This window comes from Microtus pennsylvanicus, chromosome 1 (genome assembly GCF_037038515.1).
Source record: "Microtus pennsylvanicus isolate mMicPen1 chromosome 1, mMicPen1.hap1, whole genome shotgun sequence".
NCBI lineage: Eukaryota > Metazoa > Chordata > Mammalia > Rodentia > Cricetidae > Microtus > Microtus pennsylvanicus.
This window is the reverse complement of record NC_134579.1, coordinates 82,162,342-82,181,057: the sequence shown is the minus strand read 5'-3', so window position 1 is coordinate 82,181,057 and position 18,716 is coordinate 82,162,342. Positions and strand designations below refer to the sequence as shown.

General features: G+C 46.5%; 1 protein-coding gene and 1 pseudogene across 1 annotated transcript; both read right to left on the bottom strand.

Annotated features, from left to right (window-relative positions):
* Positions 1 to 393: 393 nt before the first annotated feature.
* On the bottom strand, positions 394 to 4,871 carry LOC142840037 (CD209 antigen-like protein E). The gene is made up of 6 exons (XM_075956512.1): positions 4,761 to 4,871; positions 4,055 to 4,144; positions 3,664 to 3,756; positions 3,118 to 3,269; positions 1,539 to 1,648; positions 394 to 786 (listed from the first exon to the last, which is right to left on the bottom strand). Exons 1-6 carry the CDS (start codon positions 4,810 to 4,812, stop codon positions 636 to 638), a joined length of 648 nt encoding a protein of 215 aa, XP_075812627.1. The 5' UTR covers positions 4,813 to 4,871; the 3' UTR covers positions 394 to 635.
* A 2,676-nt stretch (positions 4,872 to 7,547) lies between these two features.
* Positions 7,548 to 17,931, bottom strand: LOC142846761 (CD209 antigen-like protein D; annotated as a pseudogene).
* Between the last annotated feature and the right edge of the window lie 785 nt (positions 17,932 to 18,716).

Below are 18,716 nucleotides of genomic sequence, written 5' to 3'. Positions count from 1 at the left end.
CAAGCCAGTTCTCTTCTGTCTACCTGAGGATAACAGATGTAGAGCTTTCAGCTCCTTCTCCAGCACCATGTCTGCCTGCACACAGCCATGCTTCCCACCATGACAATAATGGACTAACCCTCTGAAACTGTAAGCCAGCCCCAATTAAATGTTTTCCTTTACAAGAGTTGCCAGGGGCATGGTGTCTCTTCACAGCAGTAGAAACCCTAACTAAGACAGCAGGAAACCTTAATTCCAGAACCACCATCTCTGTGAACTCAGACAACACGTGACCATTTATTGATATAATGTATATTATAATGATATGGTTATATAAACCCTCTGAGCTCAACAAAGAAGATGAGGGAGATGAATGGAACATACCGAGCCTGTCAGTGTATCCCATACAACTTTAATGTGGTCAAACACAATGGCAGGACCACAACTATGCCAGTAGGAGTTTGGAGACATCAAAGGAAGGTCATCAGTGGTCTAGCACCATAGTGACTCACAAAGGAGACTGATATGTTTCGGAAATAATACTAAGATTTCCACACCCACAGACAGGGAAAAGGAACTGGGAAAAGCACAAGAAAAAGCCCACTGTCCAACAGGGATGTTTAGGCTGTGGAAGCTGCAGAGAGGGGTTGTGGCCATCACTTGCTGGGACAGGTAGTTGAGGATTTTTTGCAGATCCATAATTTCATTTCATCACATTTGGCATCATTCCAGCCGTCATTTCTGAATTCCACACAGTCTTGTCCCCCAAAGTTGTTGGGCTGTCCTTTATTCCAGTACCTCGCAAATCTGAAAAGAGCATTCACAGTTACACAAGACAGACACACGAAAACCCAACAACATTCCTATACATAAGCAACAACATATAACCAGGTGATGCTGGAGCACGCCTTTGATCCCAGTGCTCAGGAATCACAGGCAGGTGGATTTCTGTGAGTTTGAGGCCAGTCTGGTCTACAGAGTGAGTTCCAGGACTGGCTCCCTAGCTACTGAAAAACCCTGTCTCAAAAAAACAGAAGGAGAAGAAGAAGAAGAAGAAGAAGAAGAAGAAGAAGAAGAAGAAGGAGAAGGAGAAGGAGAAGGAGAAGGAGAAGGAGAAGGAGAAGGAGAAGGAGAAGGAGAAGGAGAAGGAGAAGGAGAAGGAGAAGGAGAAGAAGAGGAGGAGGAGGAGGAATAATAATAATAATAATAATAATAAGAAGAAGAAGAAGAAGAAGAAGAGAAAAAGTATGACAACATATATAGGAAGATATATGTTTCCCTGAAAAAGACATCAGGGAAACAATCCCATTCACAGTAGTCTAAAAATGCCTTGAAATAAGCCTCACCAAGGAAATTAAAGACTTTCTACAATGAAAACCTTAAAAATCCAGAAGAAATCAAAGAAGACCTCAAATACTGAAGAGACCACCCACGATTAGATCATTATGAAAAATACCAAAAGCAGCCTGAAGATTTAGTGTAAATCCCACCAAAATAATGCGGGCCAGTCACAGCCCCTCCCCTCCTACTGTTCAGGGTATTCCCTTCCCCGGGACTACCTGTCTGACAGAGGTGAACCATCCAGCCAATACCATGCACCTTCCTTGTTCAGGTCTGACAACCCCATCCAGGTGTAGCCATTTTTCTTGGAAGCTTGCTGCAGGAAGTACTGGAGGGGGAGAGAAAGAGTCAGGCAGCAGCATCCCCCTATTTTCCAGCTTGTTCCTCTTCCCATAAAGCCTCATGTTCATCAATGGATTACAAAACATTTGTATTTTTGGTAAATTGTTTAGTTTAGTTAGGGTTTCTTACAGACGTATTGGCACCTTCCCAGTGGCTACACCACTGAAGAAAGTGTCTCTCCATCTCTCAGGCACTGTTACCTGCCTATAGATCCTTAGGGAGGGGTGGGGCCTTGGCATCCTCCCACCATTACCCCTAGTAATTGCCTATCAACCCCCAGGGAGAGGTGGGCTGGATTCAGTATTTAAAAAACTTATTTGTGGGGTATGGGAGCTGGAAAGTGCGGCTTAGATGGAGGAGTAAGGCCACAGTGGTAGCGTCCTTGGAGGAGAGTCTTGTCCCTGGTCCCCCTTTTCTGTCTTTCTGCTCCTGTCTGCCACGAGGCAGGAGACTTTGTTCTGCTGTGCCTTCATATTGCCTTTCTGCCTTGCCACAACAATGGTTGCAGCTGACCAGGGACTGAAGCCTCTGAACTATGAGACATAATTCTCCCTCCTAAAGCTGTTCTCAGATATTTTGTCACGGCAATGGAAAAGCTAATGCGCTACCCCAATCTCTGGCAGCAGCAGGATCTGCTTGGAATCTTTTAACTTTTCATATTTCTAGTACATCAGGTCAGGAGCCCCCAAAAGTTCTCAGCAGTTTATTTATTTTTCTCTGACACAGGTCTCATGCTCTAAAACTCACGTCGCTGAGGATGGCATTAAACTCCTGACCCTCCTGCCTTCCCCTCCCAAGGGCTGGAATGACAAGTGTGCATTACCACCTGGCTTATGTGACGTTGAGGATTGAGTCCAGGGCTTCCTGTATATTAGGCAAGCTCTCTCCTACCAGTTGAACTTCTGAATCATTTGCATATCTGTGTCGTATGGGCAGATTTGCTTGGACTTATGCGGGTAGTGTGTACAGCTGGCTTGGTAACATTACATGGTTTTCCACCTTATGTGTTCTAAGTAGGTCCGCGTACGTTATCCTGGATCCAGATTGCATCAGTTTGTGACCATGAGTCATGCAAGTGGTGAGATCTTTTCAGGTCTTCAGTGAGTGGCACCTCATTGGTCACTTAAAACCAACCCTCGTAAGAATATGCACACCAAGGAAATTGTAAGCATAACCAATAAGGATTTAAAGAAGCCTGGCAGGCTGTTGTGCATTGGCCAGCACACTCGCAGAAGCCACTTTCATTTTAAATGCCCTGCCCCCAGCAATCATCACTGTTGAGAACTGGTGTATGCCTATGTGAAAGGTGCCGGGGAACACTTGTTCATACGCCTCTTTTCACTCTTTCCAAGTGGAGCAAGCAGCCCATTTTCTAGAAGCCACCATATAAACAAGTGCCTCTGTCCTCGTTTCCCGGTATGCAGAAGATGCCTCAGAACACTTAGCCAGTCACACCTGCTCCTCATGACTTTTGATGGTGACCAGCTGGGCTCCTACTTCCTGGCAGGCAGTGATGGAGTCATGCCAGCCCCGTTGTGACTTGGAGAAGAAGTAACAGTTTCCCTTGAAGAATGTCCAATCCCAAGGACAGCGGCGACAGAGGCTATCTGTTGGCGAAGGTAGATCAGGTTGGACCCATATTTGAATCTTTTTGTCCCTATGTTTGCCCAGCTTTAAGACCTCCAGAACAAGGATCCTCCCTTACCATAGTACCGGGTCAAGCCATTCCCCTCTCTCCGTTTCCCAAGCCTGTTCTCTACTCCAAGAGAATCCAGGAGCTCTGGACCCATCTTCTTCACAGATGTCAGAAGACTGGTTTAATTGAGTGCCTACTGTGTACATGGCTCCCATTGACCTCTGCATGCCTTCCTCATTTTTTATAATTATTCCCAATTCACAGATCAGGAAGGGGAAGCTCAGAGATGCCCAGAGGCTAAAATCAAGTGACCCCACACGAAGGCCTTCTCAGTCCCAGGACATTTTGTTTTTTTGCTCACTCACCAACTTCAGACTTCATCTGGCTCAGGTCCTGGAACATTTTCTCCTGCTTTTTCTGTTCCCACTGTATTTCCTCTGAGCTGGGGATCTTGGAAACTTGACAGAAAAAGATATTGTAATTATTGAACACTCACTGTGTGTCATGGGTCACACAGACACCATATTTGATATCCAGGGTGCTATTTTATCTCATTTAAAAATAAGAAATTCTAATACCCACAAACCTCTACTGCTTCTATTCCCTTCCTAAACTGAACTAGAAGTGGAGGGGCCCCAAGAAGCCCTAGCATCTTCTGAAGGACCCATTGCTCTTTTTAGTTCCTCCTGTTGTTAGTCCTGGATGCCTGCGCTGAAAACTACCCAGGGGACCCCCAAACTCCAAGATGATCCTGACCTTGGGTGACGATGGCAGCCAGGAGTCCGGCAAAGAAAAGGAGTGACAGCAGCTGCAGCGCCAGGGAGATGTGGCCTCGGTCCAGAAATCCTGCAGGGGAAAGGATGGATGGATGGAGGGTCTACTACCCGGCCCAGGGGAAGCCAGACCCTTAGCCCCCTCCTCCCCAGGAAGGAGCCCCAAAGTCAGTATCCAACCCGAGGTCCACATCCATGACCTGCACCTTCCCAGGACCCGAGTGTCCAGGTCTGCAGCTCCAGCTCCCCGGGGATTCAGGTGTTTAGTCCCAGCCCTCCAGCTACTCAGGTCTCAGGAGTCCAGAGACTCAACCTCTGCCTTCCCAGGTCTTAGGGTCTCAGATTCACAACCTCCACTTCCCTGGGGTTCCAGAAGTTAGCTTTCAGTCAGGGGTGCAGCTAGAAACTCCACCTCTCAGGGACCCAGGGATCCAGAACCTCAGTCTTCATTTCTGCTGGGAGAAGTCTACTCATCCTCATCCCATGACCCTACCCCGCTCTACCTAGGAAACGTTTGAATCCTAGAGTTGGTAGGAATCCAAAGCTGTTGCTCAAGTATCTGTTAGCACCAGTTCTCAGTGGTTACTAGCTGGTTCTCCTCTGAGTGGGCAGAGCATTGACCAGAGCCTAGGTATGCAGAGACCAGAGCTGACCCTCCCCGAGCTCCCAGGCTTCCAGAGTAGTCTTACCCAGACAGCCCATCTGCTGCACCCCTGCTTCTTTGGAGTCACCCACAGTCATTGCTGTTCCTTGGTGCCTGGTACTGCTAGGAACAGCAGCTTTTATCTGCCTCCCGCTTTGCCTTGCTCTCCACAGCTACTCTTTCTTAGGAAGAGAAAGGAGGAACTGGGTTCCAGCGCCGGAAGAGGGTAGATGAGGAGGAAGACTTTGACACAATACAGTAGGAGCCTCAAATTCCAAGAATTTTGGAGTGGGGCTAGGTGTCTTCTGGCCTCTGTAGCAAAAAAGATCTGGATCACTTATGGTATGGCAATGCTATAGGATGATTTCTATGGAAATAATAACTAACATAAAATTACTTTATTTTAAATTTGTGTGTGTATACATGCTCGTGTGTGGATGAGTGTGCATGAATGCGATGTGTGTGCACACCATGTGAGGCCAGATGATAATTCTGAATATAATTCTTCAAGTATTTTTTAGTGGGGGGAGGGGCTAAAGAGATGACTCAGCAATCAGCAGTGCTGCTGCTGTTGCTGCTGCTGCTGCTGCTGCTGCCTCTTCCGGAAGAGCTGATTTCGGTTTCCAGCACCAATGTCAGGCAGTCACAATCGCCTATAACTGCAGGTCCAGGGGAATTGATGTCTTCTTCTGACCTCTTAAGATGTGTATAGATCATTTGTTTCTGCTACCCATCATCATAGTTCCAAATTCTTCAGCTGCTTTCTTCCTTTACCTGCTCTAACCACCCATCTCTCCTCGCCTAAATGGTAAAGGTCTTCTAGAGCCTCCGGAGCCTCAGCAAGCAGGCAACTCATTTATCAAGATACGTGCTCCTCTTCCTCTATTGGAACCCTCCCTGCTTTGTGCCCTCCTCCCCTAGGAGCTGCCAGATAAGCCCCAAGGTCACTTTGACCTTGACCCTCCTGTCTCTCAGCTCCCACTTGGAGCTTATAGAAACTCCTCCCCGCAGAGTTCATTTTGTGACCTTTCCCCTCTTCCTCCATGGACTCTGATTTTATTGAAGACTCAACCAGACCGCTGGCATGGTGGGGCCTGGAGACGGCTCATCAGCAGGCTGCCAAGAAGAGATACTTTTCTCTGTAACACCTAAATCAACATCTAAAACACCCGTCCCCTATTCTTTCTTTCTCTGTGATCAAACTACAGATTACTGTTGATGCTGGCCAGATATAGGCTGCCCTTAGTGGTCCTCTATGATGCAAATTCAGAAAGGCATGCTACCTTTTATGTAGAATGGGTGATCTTTCATTCCAATTAACCAATAGAATCCCAAACAGGAGACAGGAGTCATTGGTAAGCTTTTCTATAGCATTGATCAGAGCTAGCCATCAGGCACACTTAACATACATGGGAGAAGTGGTTCAAAGCTCCTTGAAGGTCCTTACCTCTCTAATATCACCCCTTTTGATGATATTTATCCCACCCCCCTGTCATATCATCTCTTGTTTCAGACCTTAACCTCTGTGTATCAGCTACTGAATAATGCCTTGCCTGACTGCTTTGGAGGACGGTGGTTAGGAGTCCCTCCTGGGCCAAACCCACCACCACCATTTGTATCCTTACCCGTTGTCTTTGTAGATTCTTTCACCTTGCCGCTTGTTAATTGCTCTGAGCTGAATATCACTACCACCCTTTATATCCCCCATCTCTCTCACACAGACTGCTTTAACTCCTTAGGAACACACTTTGTGAACACCCTGACTTCTGCGGATTGTAATAGTACCATAACCCTTAGTACACCCCCCCCCCCAACTCCTATGCTCAAACATTCACACTGCGTCTATTCTCTATGGCACATAAGTATGCCACTAGGTGGTGTGCCCTGGTGTTCCTTTTTCCAATGCTAGGGGTTTAACCTGGCGAAGAACCCTTGCCAGTTCCCATTACTGGGTTTATAGCAGCATGGCATGAGGAATGAGCAATTCAGGTCACACCCTTTCTAGCAGCCCTAGGCATAACCACCAGTTCCACCACCGGAGCAGCAGAACTGACTACGTAGCTGCCACGGACTGGCTCAGGGGAGCCACTCAGAATGTGGGAGAAGCAGGGTCTTGGTAACAGTAAGGCACAAGTTTGGTGAATGACAGACAGACACAATACACCAGAGAGTGGTTGGAATCTGCTGCAATTTTACTGAATTTATGTTTTCATTATATAGTATTCAAACAAAGAACAAATCAAAGGTCATGTATCATTGGCACAGTATGAGAGCTTCTTTTAGTCACATCAGCGATATTTAAGAAAAGTATCTTATCAGGAACAGGTGTTAGACATAAAGCATCCTTAGAGGAGGAAATCTTGTCCTTGAGAACGTAAACCTCAAACAAGTGGTTTCATCTAATGAATAGAAAGTTTCTGTCTCATTATCGCTATCATGGCCCTTCCTCCTCCTAACCCTTTATTTCATCTAGTGACCAAATATACTTAATCAGTTCTTTGCACCTGTTGAAATATACTTTTTAGTACCTTCTTATGCAGCAGACACTATGGGGATTGGGATCTAGCAAGCCTATCCATAAAGTTCAGAGTATAATATAACACTCTTTGTCTATCAACATTAACCCATCTATTTCCTTGCTCATCATATACCCTGTGTATGACAAAGGTTCTGCTGTAGTCTTATACATTCCCATACTGTGCTTTCCTATCCCAGAGCTGTTCCTGAAGAGATAATCCTTGTCTTGTAGATATATAGAATATCATTATTATGAAAGAAATTGTGCAAAGCTCATATCCTGTATAGCCAGCTACTCGAAAAACCCGTCTATGCCTCAGCGGTGGCTAATACCGGGCCGTCTGCCATTGACCTCCAGGAAGTCTAGTTCCATAGGACACATAGCTCCTGTCCAGCATAATGACATATGTCATGTCACACAGACGACACTAGAGTTGGTGTGGCACCTAGCTATTTGCCATCAGCTTTCCTTGCAGTTCATCCAGGATCTATAACAGGTGGCTCACACAATCCTAACCCTCCAGTGCTAAATAGACTTGCTGACTGCTTAGTACTACAAAATCAGCAAGGATTAGATTTCCTAACAGCTGAGAGGTAGCCTTTGTCCTCAGGGAGGACTGTTGCTTCTGTGTTAACCCGTCAGGTATAGTAAAAGATAAGATCTGACACCTCCAGATGAACTTTCAGAAACATAAGAAACAGCTTGATACCTCTGGACAGTGGATCACTGATAGTCCAATATGGATGCTACCTTTCTTAACCCTTCTTCTCCTTTTCTTAATCTTACTAATTGTACCCATCCTTATAAACTTCTTGTCTAGATTTCTTTAACAATAGATACAGAAGATTTCTAGCCAGACTTTTAACCAGTTACTGTTACAGGATTACCGGTCCCTAGCTACAGAGTCAAAGGCCTGAGGTACCCAGTTACACCCTGACTATGAAGATCAGGATTTCCCCAAGGACCTCAGCACCCCCAATCAATACAAAGTAGTCTAACGAATATGTCACTCCCTTTCCAACCCCATTGGTTTATTAATAAACCAAAAAAAGGAGGAGATGTAGGTGAACAGGGCCAAGGAAAACACCCTGACCCTAACTTAGGAACAGGGATTGAAATCCCACCAATCCATGAAGTCCATGAGCACAGAATCCCACCAATCCTTTATTTATTAAAGATTTCTGCCTCCTCCCCGCCACTGCCTCCCATTTTCCTCCCCCTCTCCCAATCAAGTCCCCCTCCCTCGTCAGCCCAAAGAGCAATCAGGGTTCCCTGCCCTGTGGGAAGTCCAAGGACCACCCACCTCCATCCAGATCTAGTAAGGTGAGCATCCAAACTGCCTAGGCTCCCACAAAGCCAGTACGTGCAGTAGGATCAAAACCCAGGGCCATTGTTCTTGAGTTCTCAGCAGTCCTCATTGTCCGCTATGTTCAGTGAGTCCGGTTTTATCCCATGATTTTTCAGACCCGGGCCAGCTGGCCTTGGTGAGTTCTCGATAGAACATCCCCATTGTCTCAGTGTGTGGGTGCACCCCTTGTGGTCCTGAGTTCCTTGCTCATGCTCTCTCTCCTTCTGCTCCTGATTTGGACCTTGAGATTTCAGTCCTGTGCTCCAATGTGGGTCTCTGTCTCAGTCTCCTTTCATCGCCTGATGAAGGTTAATATTCAGGAGGATGCCTATATGCTTTTCTTTGGGTTCACCTTCTTATTTAGCTTCTCTAGGATCACGAATTATAGGCTCAATGTCCTTTATTTATGGTTAGAAACCAAATATGAGTGAGTACATCCCATGTTCCTCTTTTTGGGTCTGGCTTGATCACAAAAATACACCAATCTCAAGCCACCCAGAAAAGCTCTGCCCATCCCTGTTCAGTTTGCTGCCACCTCACCCTAGAGACAGTCACCCTCCTAGATTCTTCCCTCCCAATAAAATTCTTGAATGAGGTTTGGGTGATGATCTTTTGCTGGAGCAGAGCAGAACTGTAATACTTCCCCCAGTGGGGACAGAGTTGATACATTGGGGAAACCTTTCCCTGGAGCAGGGTTGCAAGTTGCTCTGCTTACAGTGGCTCCGCAGTATTCCTTGGCTCCTGACTGCCAGGATCTCTTTCCATCTCAGTTGCAATGCTGACATGATCTGTAACGTATTTTGATAATATTCCCCTGTTACTTTCTCTTTTCCTCTTCCTGCCCATCTCCTCCCTCTTTCCAACTACAACCTTATACTTTCATGGTAATTTTTGTGTGTGTATGCAAGCACATTCATGTTTGTGTGTCCCAAAGGGTTTCATGGGGGTTTGCTTACAGAAGAAGCAACGGTGAGGGTTTATTTACAAGAGCATGGGAAATCTTACCAGTGGCTACACCAGTGAAGAAAACGTCTCTCCCTCACTAATATTTAACTGTATGCTCATGGACACACACACACACACACACACACACACACACACACACACACAAATACAATGATGACTTAGTCCTAGCTCCTCAAGTCAGTAGTGTTCTCTCACTGGCCTAGAACCCACTGAGTGATGTGGGATTCCCCTCTGTATGCTGTGAATGTGTTTTATTACCATTGATTAATAAAGAAGCTACTTTGGCCTATGGCAGGGCCGAATATAGCTAGGTGGGAAAACTAAATTGAATGCAGAAGAAAGAAGGCAAATTAGGCAGATGCCAGCAACCACCAAGAAAGCAAGATGTGAGGTAACAAACCATGAGCCTCACGGTAAAATATAAAATAATAAAAATGGGTTAATTTAAGATGTAAGAGTTAGTTAATAAGAAGCCTGAGCTAACAGGCCAAAGAGTATGTAATTAAATATTAAGCCTTATTTTATAAGCTGCTTCAGAAACAGTCAAGCAAAGAAAACCCTGTCCAGGGGGGACCAATGGGACAGAGACTACTTGTAGCTACAAGCCAGTGAGTCCTTAGGAATTTACTGATCTCTTCCTTCTCAGCACTGGAATTACAAACCAAATGCCATAACACCTGACTTTTTTTTCAAATGCGGTTTTGGGAACTGAATTTAGGATTTCATGATTCTGAGGTAAGCATTTTATTTTTTTTACTGAGTCTTTTCTCTAGCTCTAAAGTTCCATTTAATTTCCTCTTCATCAGTGACAAAGATGGGGGTTTGCAATGTCTCCAGTGTTCCCAGAAACCGTGCCCTCTGACACCAAGTTATGCTGGTGCCATAAATCATGGTGATTTCTGCTGACTGGGAAGCTGAGAGGAGTCATCACTGTATTCATTAACATATTATTAATGGGTAGGCGAGATGGCTCAGTGGGTAAAGGTGCTTGCCGCTAAGCCTGATGAATTGTGTTCCATTGCGGAGACCCTTATGCTAGAAGGAGAGAACCAACTCCCATAAGTTGTCCTCTGACCTCCCAAAACTAAATAAATGTAGTAACAATTAAAACAGTGCAATAGCATACAAATATATTTTAAAACCCAACTGGCTTTTATTGATTCTCCTATCTCTTTTCCCCCACTCCCTTCCCCTCCCACCTCTTCTTCCCCGCTCCCGTCTCTGATTTCAGGTCACATGCTCTAGTTCTCACACCCCCTCGGTACTTCTCTCTCTCCTTTCCTGATCCCAGTTCTATTTCACAGTCTAGACCATACTCATAGTCACGTATGCACATCAAATGTTGGGATTCACATGTCCAGGAGAACATGCAGGGTTTTTGTTTCTCAGTCCGAGCAACCTCAGTCTTTTCCAGACCCATGCATTAGCCTGCAAATTTCATTTCTTACAGCTGAATAAGATTCCACTGTGTATATAAAGTACATTCTCGTTCATATTTACTGCTACACTTCTCACAGTAGCAAGGAGTTGGAATCGGTTTAAATGCCATCCACAGAGGAAAGAGGACCAGTGGGTGGGTTGATTCGGAAAGGACCTGGCACAAAGTTGCCCTCCAGGAATGAGCTTTATTATAGAAGGGTGCCATGTGATGGGAGCCATGAATCACACTCTAGGGAGGGGCCATTAAGAAAGTAACAGCTCATTGTATCTGAGTGGAGTCTTCAAAGGAGGAGTGACAGTCTGTCAAACCCGGAGAGGAACTGCATTAAGAAAGATAGCATAAAGTAAGAGATGGACAGCCATCATGGACAGGATGGTGGGGAGGCCCAGAGCATCAGAGCCGCCTTTGAGTCTGCCATTCCCATCATCTTAGTGGACATCTGGGAAGATGGAAGGAAGTTTGGGGGTGCTTGAATGACTGCCAGCAGCACGGGGAAAGTCTGAAGGTATAGTGGTCCTCTGGGGACCTAGTAGCATTGGGGGCTCCCAAGGAACCATGTGGTCATCTTGGCTTGGTCAGTGGTCCAAGCAAGCATGGGTCAGTTCATTGTGTGGATGGAAGCTCCCAGAAGGAAAAGGATGGGTGCCTCAGTCTGCAGAATGGGTTACACCTACCAGGGAAATTTCCCTGCTGTGGCGGTTACTCTTCAACACGCTAACATCTAAAAGTCCCTGAGGAGATGACCTTCTGGAAGGGAGCTTCCAGATTTTGTTATCTAGGGTGGGAAGACACATCCCAAATCTAGACAGCACCCTTTCATGATCTGTAGTCCCCAGCTGAGGAGAAAGGAGAGAGGGAGCTGAGTACCTACATTCATCTCTGCTCTCTGAGTGCAGTTGCAATGTGAGCCGCCTTGCTCTCTTGCGCCGTTGCCTTCACCTCTACTATGGAGCTGCACGTTCAGACTGGAAGCCCAAGCATAACCCTCCCTCCTGAAGTTGTTTCTGACAGGTGTTTTGTCAGAGCAAGAAAAGTAAGATACCAGTCAAAGGGCTCAGCGGAGGTTGGGAGGAACTGAGCAGATGCACAGGAAGTGTGCAGGGATGGGACCGAGGCTTAGGGAACACAGCAGCTGTGACACCACAATGAAAAGGAAGCTGTGACATCACAATGAAAATGCTATGATTTTTTTTTCTTTGCAAGGAGGGCAGAGTTGATTAAGGGGAAGCTCCAAGGTCCGGAATGTATCCTATATCTGGTAACAATATTAAGTTACCCAGATAGAGGGCAACCATGAAACCTGAGCAACAGGAAACCTGAACTGCTCCCCATCCTGGAAGCAGAACTGGAAGGAAGCAGTGGCCCAAATCCATAGAGGGTGAGGAATCTAACCAAGAAGCATGGGTGCTTTTATTAACACCTCAAGGCCAACAAATAAGGAGAAAGAACACAGACACAAGTCAAGTTCATCCTCCTGATACTGGAACTTGGGATGCAGAGGCTGAGATGAACTGGCTTTTGTGTGGTGGTGCATGATGAAGTTAAAGCTTTCTTATAGATCCAGAAATTTAGGGCATCACATTTGAAATCATTCCAGCCATCCCTAGAGAACTCTGTGCCATCTTCATCCTCGACATTGTCGGGCTCCCCTTTATTCCAACACTATGCAGGGAGTAAGTGTCTGTGCGGTGTGAACCTCCAAATGGGACATCTGTATGGTACCTACTGTCAAGGCTCTGGGAGCATCATGGAAGAGGGGGCAGAAAGACTGTATGAGCCAGAGACTGGAGGAGGACATCTGGACACAGCTGAACTCAAAGCAGTCATGGTTGCTTGCACAAGATTGAGCTTGTTCACATTGCAGCACGGAGGGGGCACTGTTCATGAGGTACTAGGATGGTTGATGGCTTCGGGGGAGGAGGGAAAGTCAGTTTTCTTTAAAACCGATATGTGAGCAAGCTCTAGCAGATGGCCCCATGCCCATGAGTAGCCACATAATTGTACTCTGGGATACAGAAAAAGGGAGGGGGCGTGACATTGGGAGGGGATGAGAGATGGATTCAGTGGGAGTTAAAGAGAGAAGTGGGTGTGTGTGAATAGGTTCAAAATGCATTGTGTGCATGCATAAAAATCAAATAATAAAACAGTATATAATTTTTAAATGTGGGCATGATACCTGGCTCTCTCTCTGTGTGTGGTGTGTGTGCATATGTGTGTGCAGGTGTTTGCAACTGTGAGAGCACATGCAGAGCTGCAGGAAGAGATTAGGCATCCTGCTGGACTAGTTTCCACTTAGTCCCCTTGAATAAGGATTTCGTACTGGCCTTGGAGCTAGGCTAACAATCAGCAAGCCCCAGGGACTCTCCTGTCTGCAGGCCTCATGCCCAATATTGGGGTTCTAGGCACATGTGACCATGCTTGTATTCTTTACTCGTGGATGCTGAGGCACCTAAGTCAGGTCTTCATGCCTAAGCAGCAAGCATTCTTTTTTTTTATTAATTTATTTATTTATTAAAGATTTCTGTCTCTTCCCCGCCACCGCCTCCCATTTCCCTCCCCTCCCCCAATTAAGTCTCCCCCCAGCCCGAAACAAGGACATTGAGCTTATAATTAGTGATCCTAGAGAAGCTAAATAAGGAGAACCCAAGGAAAAACATATAGGCATCCTCCTGAATATTAACCTTCAGCAAGCGATGAAAGGAGACAGAGACAGAGACCCAAATTGGAGCACAGGACTGAAATCTCAAGGTCCAAAGCAGCAAGCATTCTTTTTTTTTTTTATTGATAAAAGGAGAATAAAGAAAAGAAAGAAAAAAAAACAAATTTCCATCTCCTCCCAGCCTCCCATTTCCCTCCCCCTCCTCCCATTCTTCTCCCCCTCCTCCCACCCCTCTCCCCTTCCCCCCACTTTTCTCCCCCTCCCTCTCCAGTCCAAAGAGCAGTCAGGGTTCCCTGCCCTGTGGTAAGTCCTAGGTCCTCCCCACTCCGTCCATATCTAGGAAGGTGAACATCCAAACTGGCTAGGCTCCCTCCAAGCCAGCACATTGCGTTGGATCAAAACCGCGTGCCATTGTCCTTGGCGTCTCATCAGCCCTCATTGTTCGTCATGTTCAGAGAGTCCAGTTTTATCCCATGCTTTTTTTGGTAACAGTCCAGCTGGCCTTGGTGAGCTCCCAGTAGATCAGCTCCACTGTCTCAGTGGGTGGGTGCACCCCTCGTGGTCCCGACTTCTTTGCTCATGTTCTCCCTCCTTCTGCTCCTCCTTGGGACCTTGGGAGCTCTATCCAGTGTTCCAGTGTGGGTCTCTGTCTCTATCTCCATCCATCACCAGATGAAAGTTCTAGGATGATATGCATGATATTCGTCAGTATTGCTCTAGGAAAGGGTCATTTCAGGTTCCCTATCCCCAACTGCCCAAGGAACTAACTGGGGGCCTCAGCTTGGGCACCTGGGAGCCCCTGTAGGGTCAAGTCTCCTGCCCATCCTAAAGTGGGTCCTTTAACTAAGAAATGGGGTTCCGTGCTCCCCTATCCAACCTTTCTTTATCCCGATCCTCCTGTTTCCCCAAGTCCCCCCTCCTTTCCTTCTACCTTTTCTCTCCCCATCTCCCCTTACCCCCATCCCACCCCACCCCCAACATCACACTTTTCTCCCCGGCAATTTTGTCTACTTCCCTTATCCAAGAGGATAACTATATGTTTTTCCTTGGGTTCACCTTCCTACTTAGCTTCTTTAGATTCGCCTATTGTAGACTCCGTGACCCCTATTTATGGCTAGAAACCAATTATGAGTGAGTACATCCCATGTTCATCTTTTTGGGTCTGGGATACCTCACTCAGGATAGTGTTTTCTATTTCCATCCATTTGCATGCAAAATTCGAGAAGTCATTGTTTTTTACCGCAGCGTAGTACTCTAATGTGTATATATTCCATACTTTCTTCATCCATTCTTCCATTGAAGGGCATCTAGGTTGTTTCCAGGTTCTGGCTATTACAAATAATACTGCTATGAACATAGTTGAACAAATGCTTTTGACATATGATAGAGCATCTCTTGGGTAAATTCCCAAGAGTGGTATTGCTGGGTCCAGGGGTAGGTTGATCCCGAATTTCCTGAGAAACCGAAACACTGACTTCCACAGTGGTTGCACAAGATTGCATTCCCACCAGCAATGGATGAGGGTACCCCTTCCTCCACAGCCTCTCCAGCAAAGGCTATCCTTGGTGTTTTTACTTTAGCCATTCTGACAGGTGTAAGATGATATCTCAAAGTTGTTTTGATTTGCATTTCCCTGATTGCTAAGGAGATTGAGCACGACCTTAAGTGTCTTTTGGCCATTTGAACTTCTTCTGTTGAGAATTCTCTGTTCAGTTCAGTGCCCCATTTTTTAATTGGGTTAATTAGCCTTTTAAGGTTTCCATGAGATGTTGCCGCAAACTCCATGACCAGCTTTCAAAAATGTGCTTTCAAACTCAAGGCAATCACGTCCCTGACAGGCATTTCCCTAGTCTCTACTCTAGCAGGTCACCTATCCCTTGGTGAGGAAGATATTTAATACTGCCCAGCACATAGGATAGCAATTGTGCTTCAGGCGATCTATAAATCATTCAGAAATGTTCAAGTCTCAGAGTATGTGCGACCCCTCATTCCTACCCTTCTCTATTCAAGTAGAAAAAACAGCATCTTACTCATAGTTTTGTCAGGGAAATGGTCTCTCAATCTCAGGTGACCACAGCCAGATGTGTGTTCCAGACAAGGGGGGTGTGCCTCACCAGTGGACCTGCTCCCCCTCAGTCTCTATGATGACCATTTGGGCTCCCTCTTCCTGGCAGGCAGTGATGGAGTTGTACCAGTTTCATTGGGACTTGGAGAAGACATAACAGTTTCCACGAAAGAACACACAGTCCCTTTGACAGAGTTGACACAAGTCATCTGTCGGGAGAAACACATCAGAAGGACATACTTAGAAGCCTGTGTTCCCATTTCTCTTCAGCCTTTGAGGTCTCCAGAGCCAGGACCCTTCCTCACCACAGTACTCTAGGGAGCCTGTCCCCTCTGTATTCCTTATCCTCTTCTCCACCCAGAAGAACCTAGAAGTCCTGAGCCCATTTTCTTCGGACACGGAGAAGTAGAGGCCTGGAGTTCAGAACAGAGGCCAGGACCAGCTTGACTGCATGCACTGTGTGTACAATATCTGTGAACTTACAGAGCCTACGGTGTGTATGGATGGCCCTTGTTAACACTAATGGCCCTGTGTAAGACTCCTGTGCAGATAGTGCTTGCTGTATGGATAACCTCTGTGAACATTGTATGCCTACTGTGTACACAACCCCTAAACACTGAATGCCTGTTGCATGAATGGCTCCTGGTAACATGGTCCTACTCTGCACAGAATTCTTTTGAACGTTGAGTGCCTACTGTGCGCATGGCTCTGTAAATACCAAGCTCCATTCTCCGTGTTATATTATGATCTCAATTCACAGAGAAGGAAGTTGAGGCTCAAAGAGGCCTGAGGACGAAAGAAGATTGGCTCCTCTCCCATGGAGACCTGAAGCAGTGGATCCCTTGTTTCTGGTCACTCACCATGTACTTCAGTCTTCAGCTGCGTGAGCTCCTGGTAGATTTTGCCTTGACTCTGGGAGCTGGGGACCTTTGAGACTTAGCCAAGAAAGGAAGAAAAAAATCTATGCAGTTATTAAATCCTGCTTTTTGCCATGGCCTGCTCTGGGACCCTTGGGGTGTTGTGTCACTTTTAAAAGAAGGGGTCCCATGTTGTCAGTGATTTCTCCTGGATCCACATCCTTATCCTATCTCAATTTCACAAGCAGGCACAAGTTTCTACCTGTGTCTAGAACACTTTCTGCCCGATGTCTTTAAACAATTTTTGATTTATTTTTATTCTATGTGTATGAGTGTTTCACCTGCATGTGTGTATGTATATACACCAGGTGCTTGTCTGGTGCCTGAGGTAGTCAGAACAGGGTGCTGAATACCCTGGAACTGGAGTTATAGATAATTGTGAGCCACTGTGTGGATGCTATGGATGCTGTGAATCAAACCCAGGTCCTCTGGAAGAACAAGACGTGTTCTTAACTGCTGAGCCAACTCTCCAGTCTTTGGTCAATAACACTCAAAGGCCAGGAAATAGACACCCAGAGAAGGGTGAACCACTAGGAAAATGGAACTGTAGCTCTTCTCTCTGTCTCTCATCTCCCCTCTCTTATAACAGAGATGAGGGAGGTGTCTCTGAGAAGTTCCTGGAAGCCACTGAAGGTTATGTTACCAACATACATTCCCCACCTTTCTCATACAGATCCTAGGGCCAGATCAGAGAGCTGAGGGGCCCACTGTGACTGACCTAGGGCAAGAATGATCAGCAGAAGCCAAGTTAAGAACAGGAAGTTGGAGAGCAACTGCAGGACCAAGGGGTTGCAGCTGTGCTTCCGATACTCTGTAGGAGAGACAGTAGTGTTATTAGAGCCAGAGTAGCCCCTGCCTCAGCCTGACCCCAGGACAGACTTACTGCCACCATCCTCCTACAGAGCACATGAGTCTGGACTCTCAGCCTCCACCTCCTTATGGCCCAGGATTCCACCTCCAGCATCTACCTCCCCAGGACTGAGAATTTTAGGGTCCCAACTCCAATTATCCAGGACCCATTTCTGGGAATGGCTGTCTACTTTTTTTCAGCCCCTCATCGTTATTATAGCTGCCAAGCTTTTCATTGCAAAGTTTGGTCGTCATCCAGAGGTGACAGCAGAATCCCTGGTGCCACCGAACAAGCACTCTTCATCCTCTGGGGGAACAGAGAGCCAGTCAGAGCCTTGGGCAACCTCAACTCCGAGCTGCCCCTCAGGACTCCCTTGCCGAGATCCCGCAGTCCCAGCCCATCCTCACCTGGGCTGCCTGCCCACTTGCTGTCCCCTTGGTTCCATAGCGTCATTTACTGTCACTGCTCTTGCTTCATGTCCGGAACAGCCGAAGAGCACATCTTCCTAGACATTCTGATGGGAAGAGGAAAAGGAACCGGATGTGAGTGTGGAAGAGCTAGAGGGAGTGTCTGTACCCCCGACTCAGCATATCTGGTGCTGGATAATCCAGAAAATTTTAGGGAGAGGTCTGGGGAGTTTGGGGTGGGGAGCAGAAAGATCACGCTGTGACAAATTGTGAGGTGCCTTTATCAAGGCTAATAGCCTGTGGAGACCATCTTTGCTACGCCCTTTCCTCTTGTGCTGAGAGCCTTAACCCACATTCCCGGTAGCTCTACCCCCAATGACTTACACTTACATGCTTTCCTGGCATCTGACTCACTGTGTGGTTCCTGCTGACTTGGCTGTTCTGGTGGAATCACCATACTCCTGTTCCTGTAATGCCTTCTGCAGATGTGCCCACTTTGCCCTCTGGGCTGTAGCACATGATCCGCTCTCCAGTGTTGCACAGCCAGATTACATGACAGGCCCACAGTCACACAGCTATTTGATGGCGATCTGCATTTGAACATAGGTGATCTGACTCTACAGCCCTCGGTGTAAACCAAGGAAAACAAAACGGTCCCAAAGGGAGGAAATTTCCCAATGGTCAACACTTATTGAGTGAAAAAGGCTACATATTTTTGTTGCTGTTCTCACAAACCGGAATAGTCTTCATAGGTAGCAAAGAAATCCATGGAACCTGGGAGTTCATTTTCTCCTTTCACTATGTGGGATCTGGGGGTCAGATTTGGGCCAG

Excerpts from the sequence above, each read along its gene's own strand:
- LOC142840037 (XM_075956512.1), bottom strand. The coding sequence starts at position 4,812 with ATGACTGTGGGTGACTCCAAAGAAGCAGGGGTGCAGCAGATGGGCTGT. Across the intron at positions 4,145-4,760 it reads GCAGCAGATGGGCTGTCTGG|GATTTCTGGACCGAGGCCAC; the intron begins GTAAGACTACTC and ends TTTCCCCTGCAG. Across the intron at positions 1,649-3,117 it reads TCAAAAGTCATGAGGAGCAG|TACTTCCTGCAGCAAGCTTC; the intron begins GTGTGACTGGCT and ends CTCCCCCTCCAG.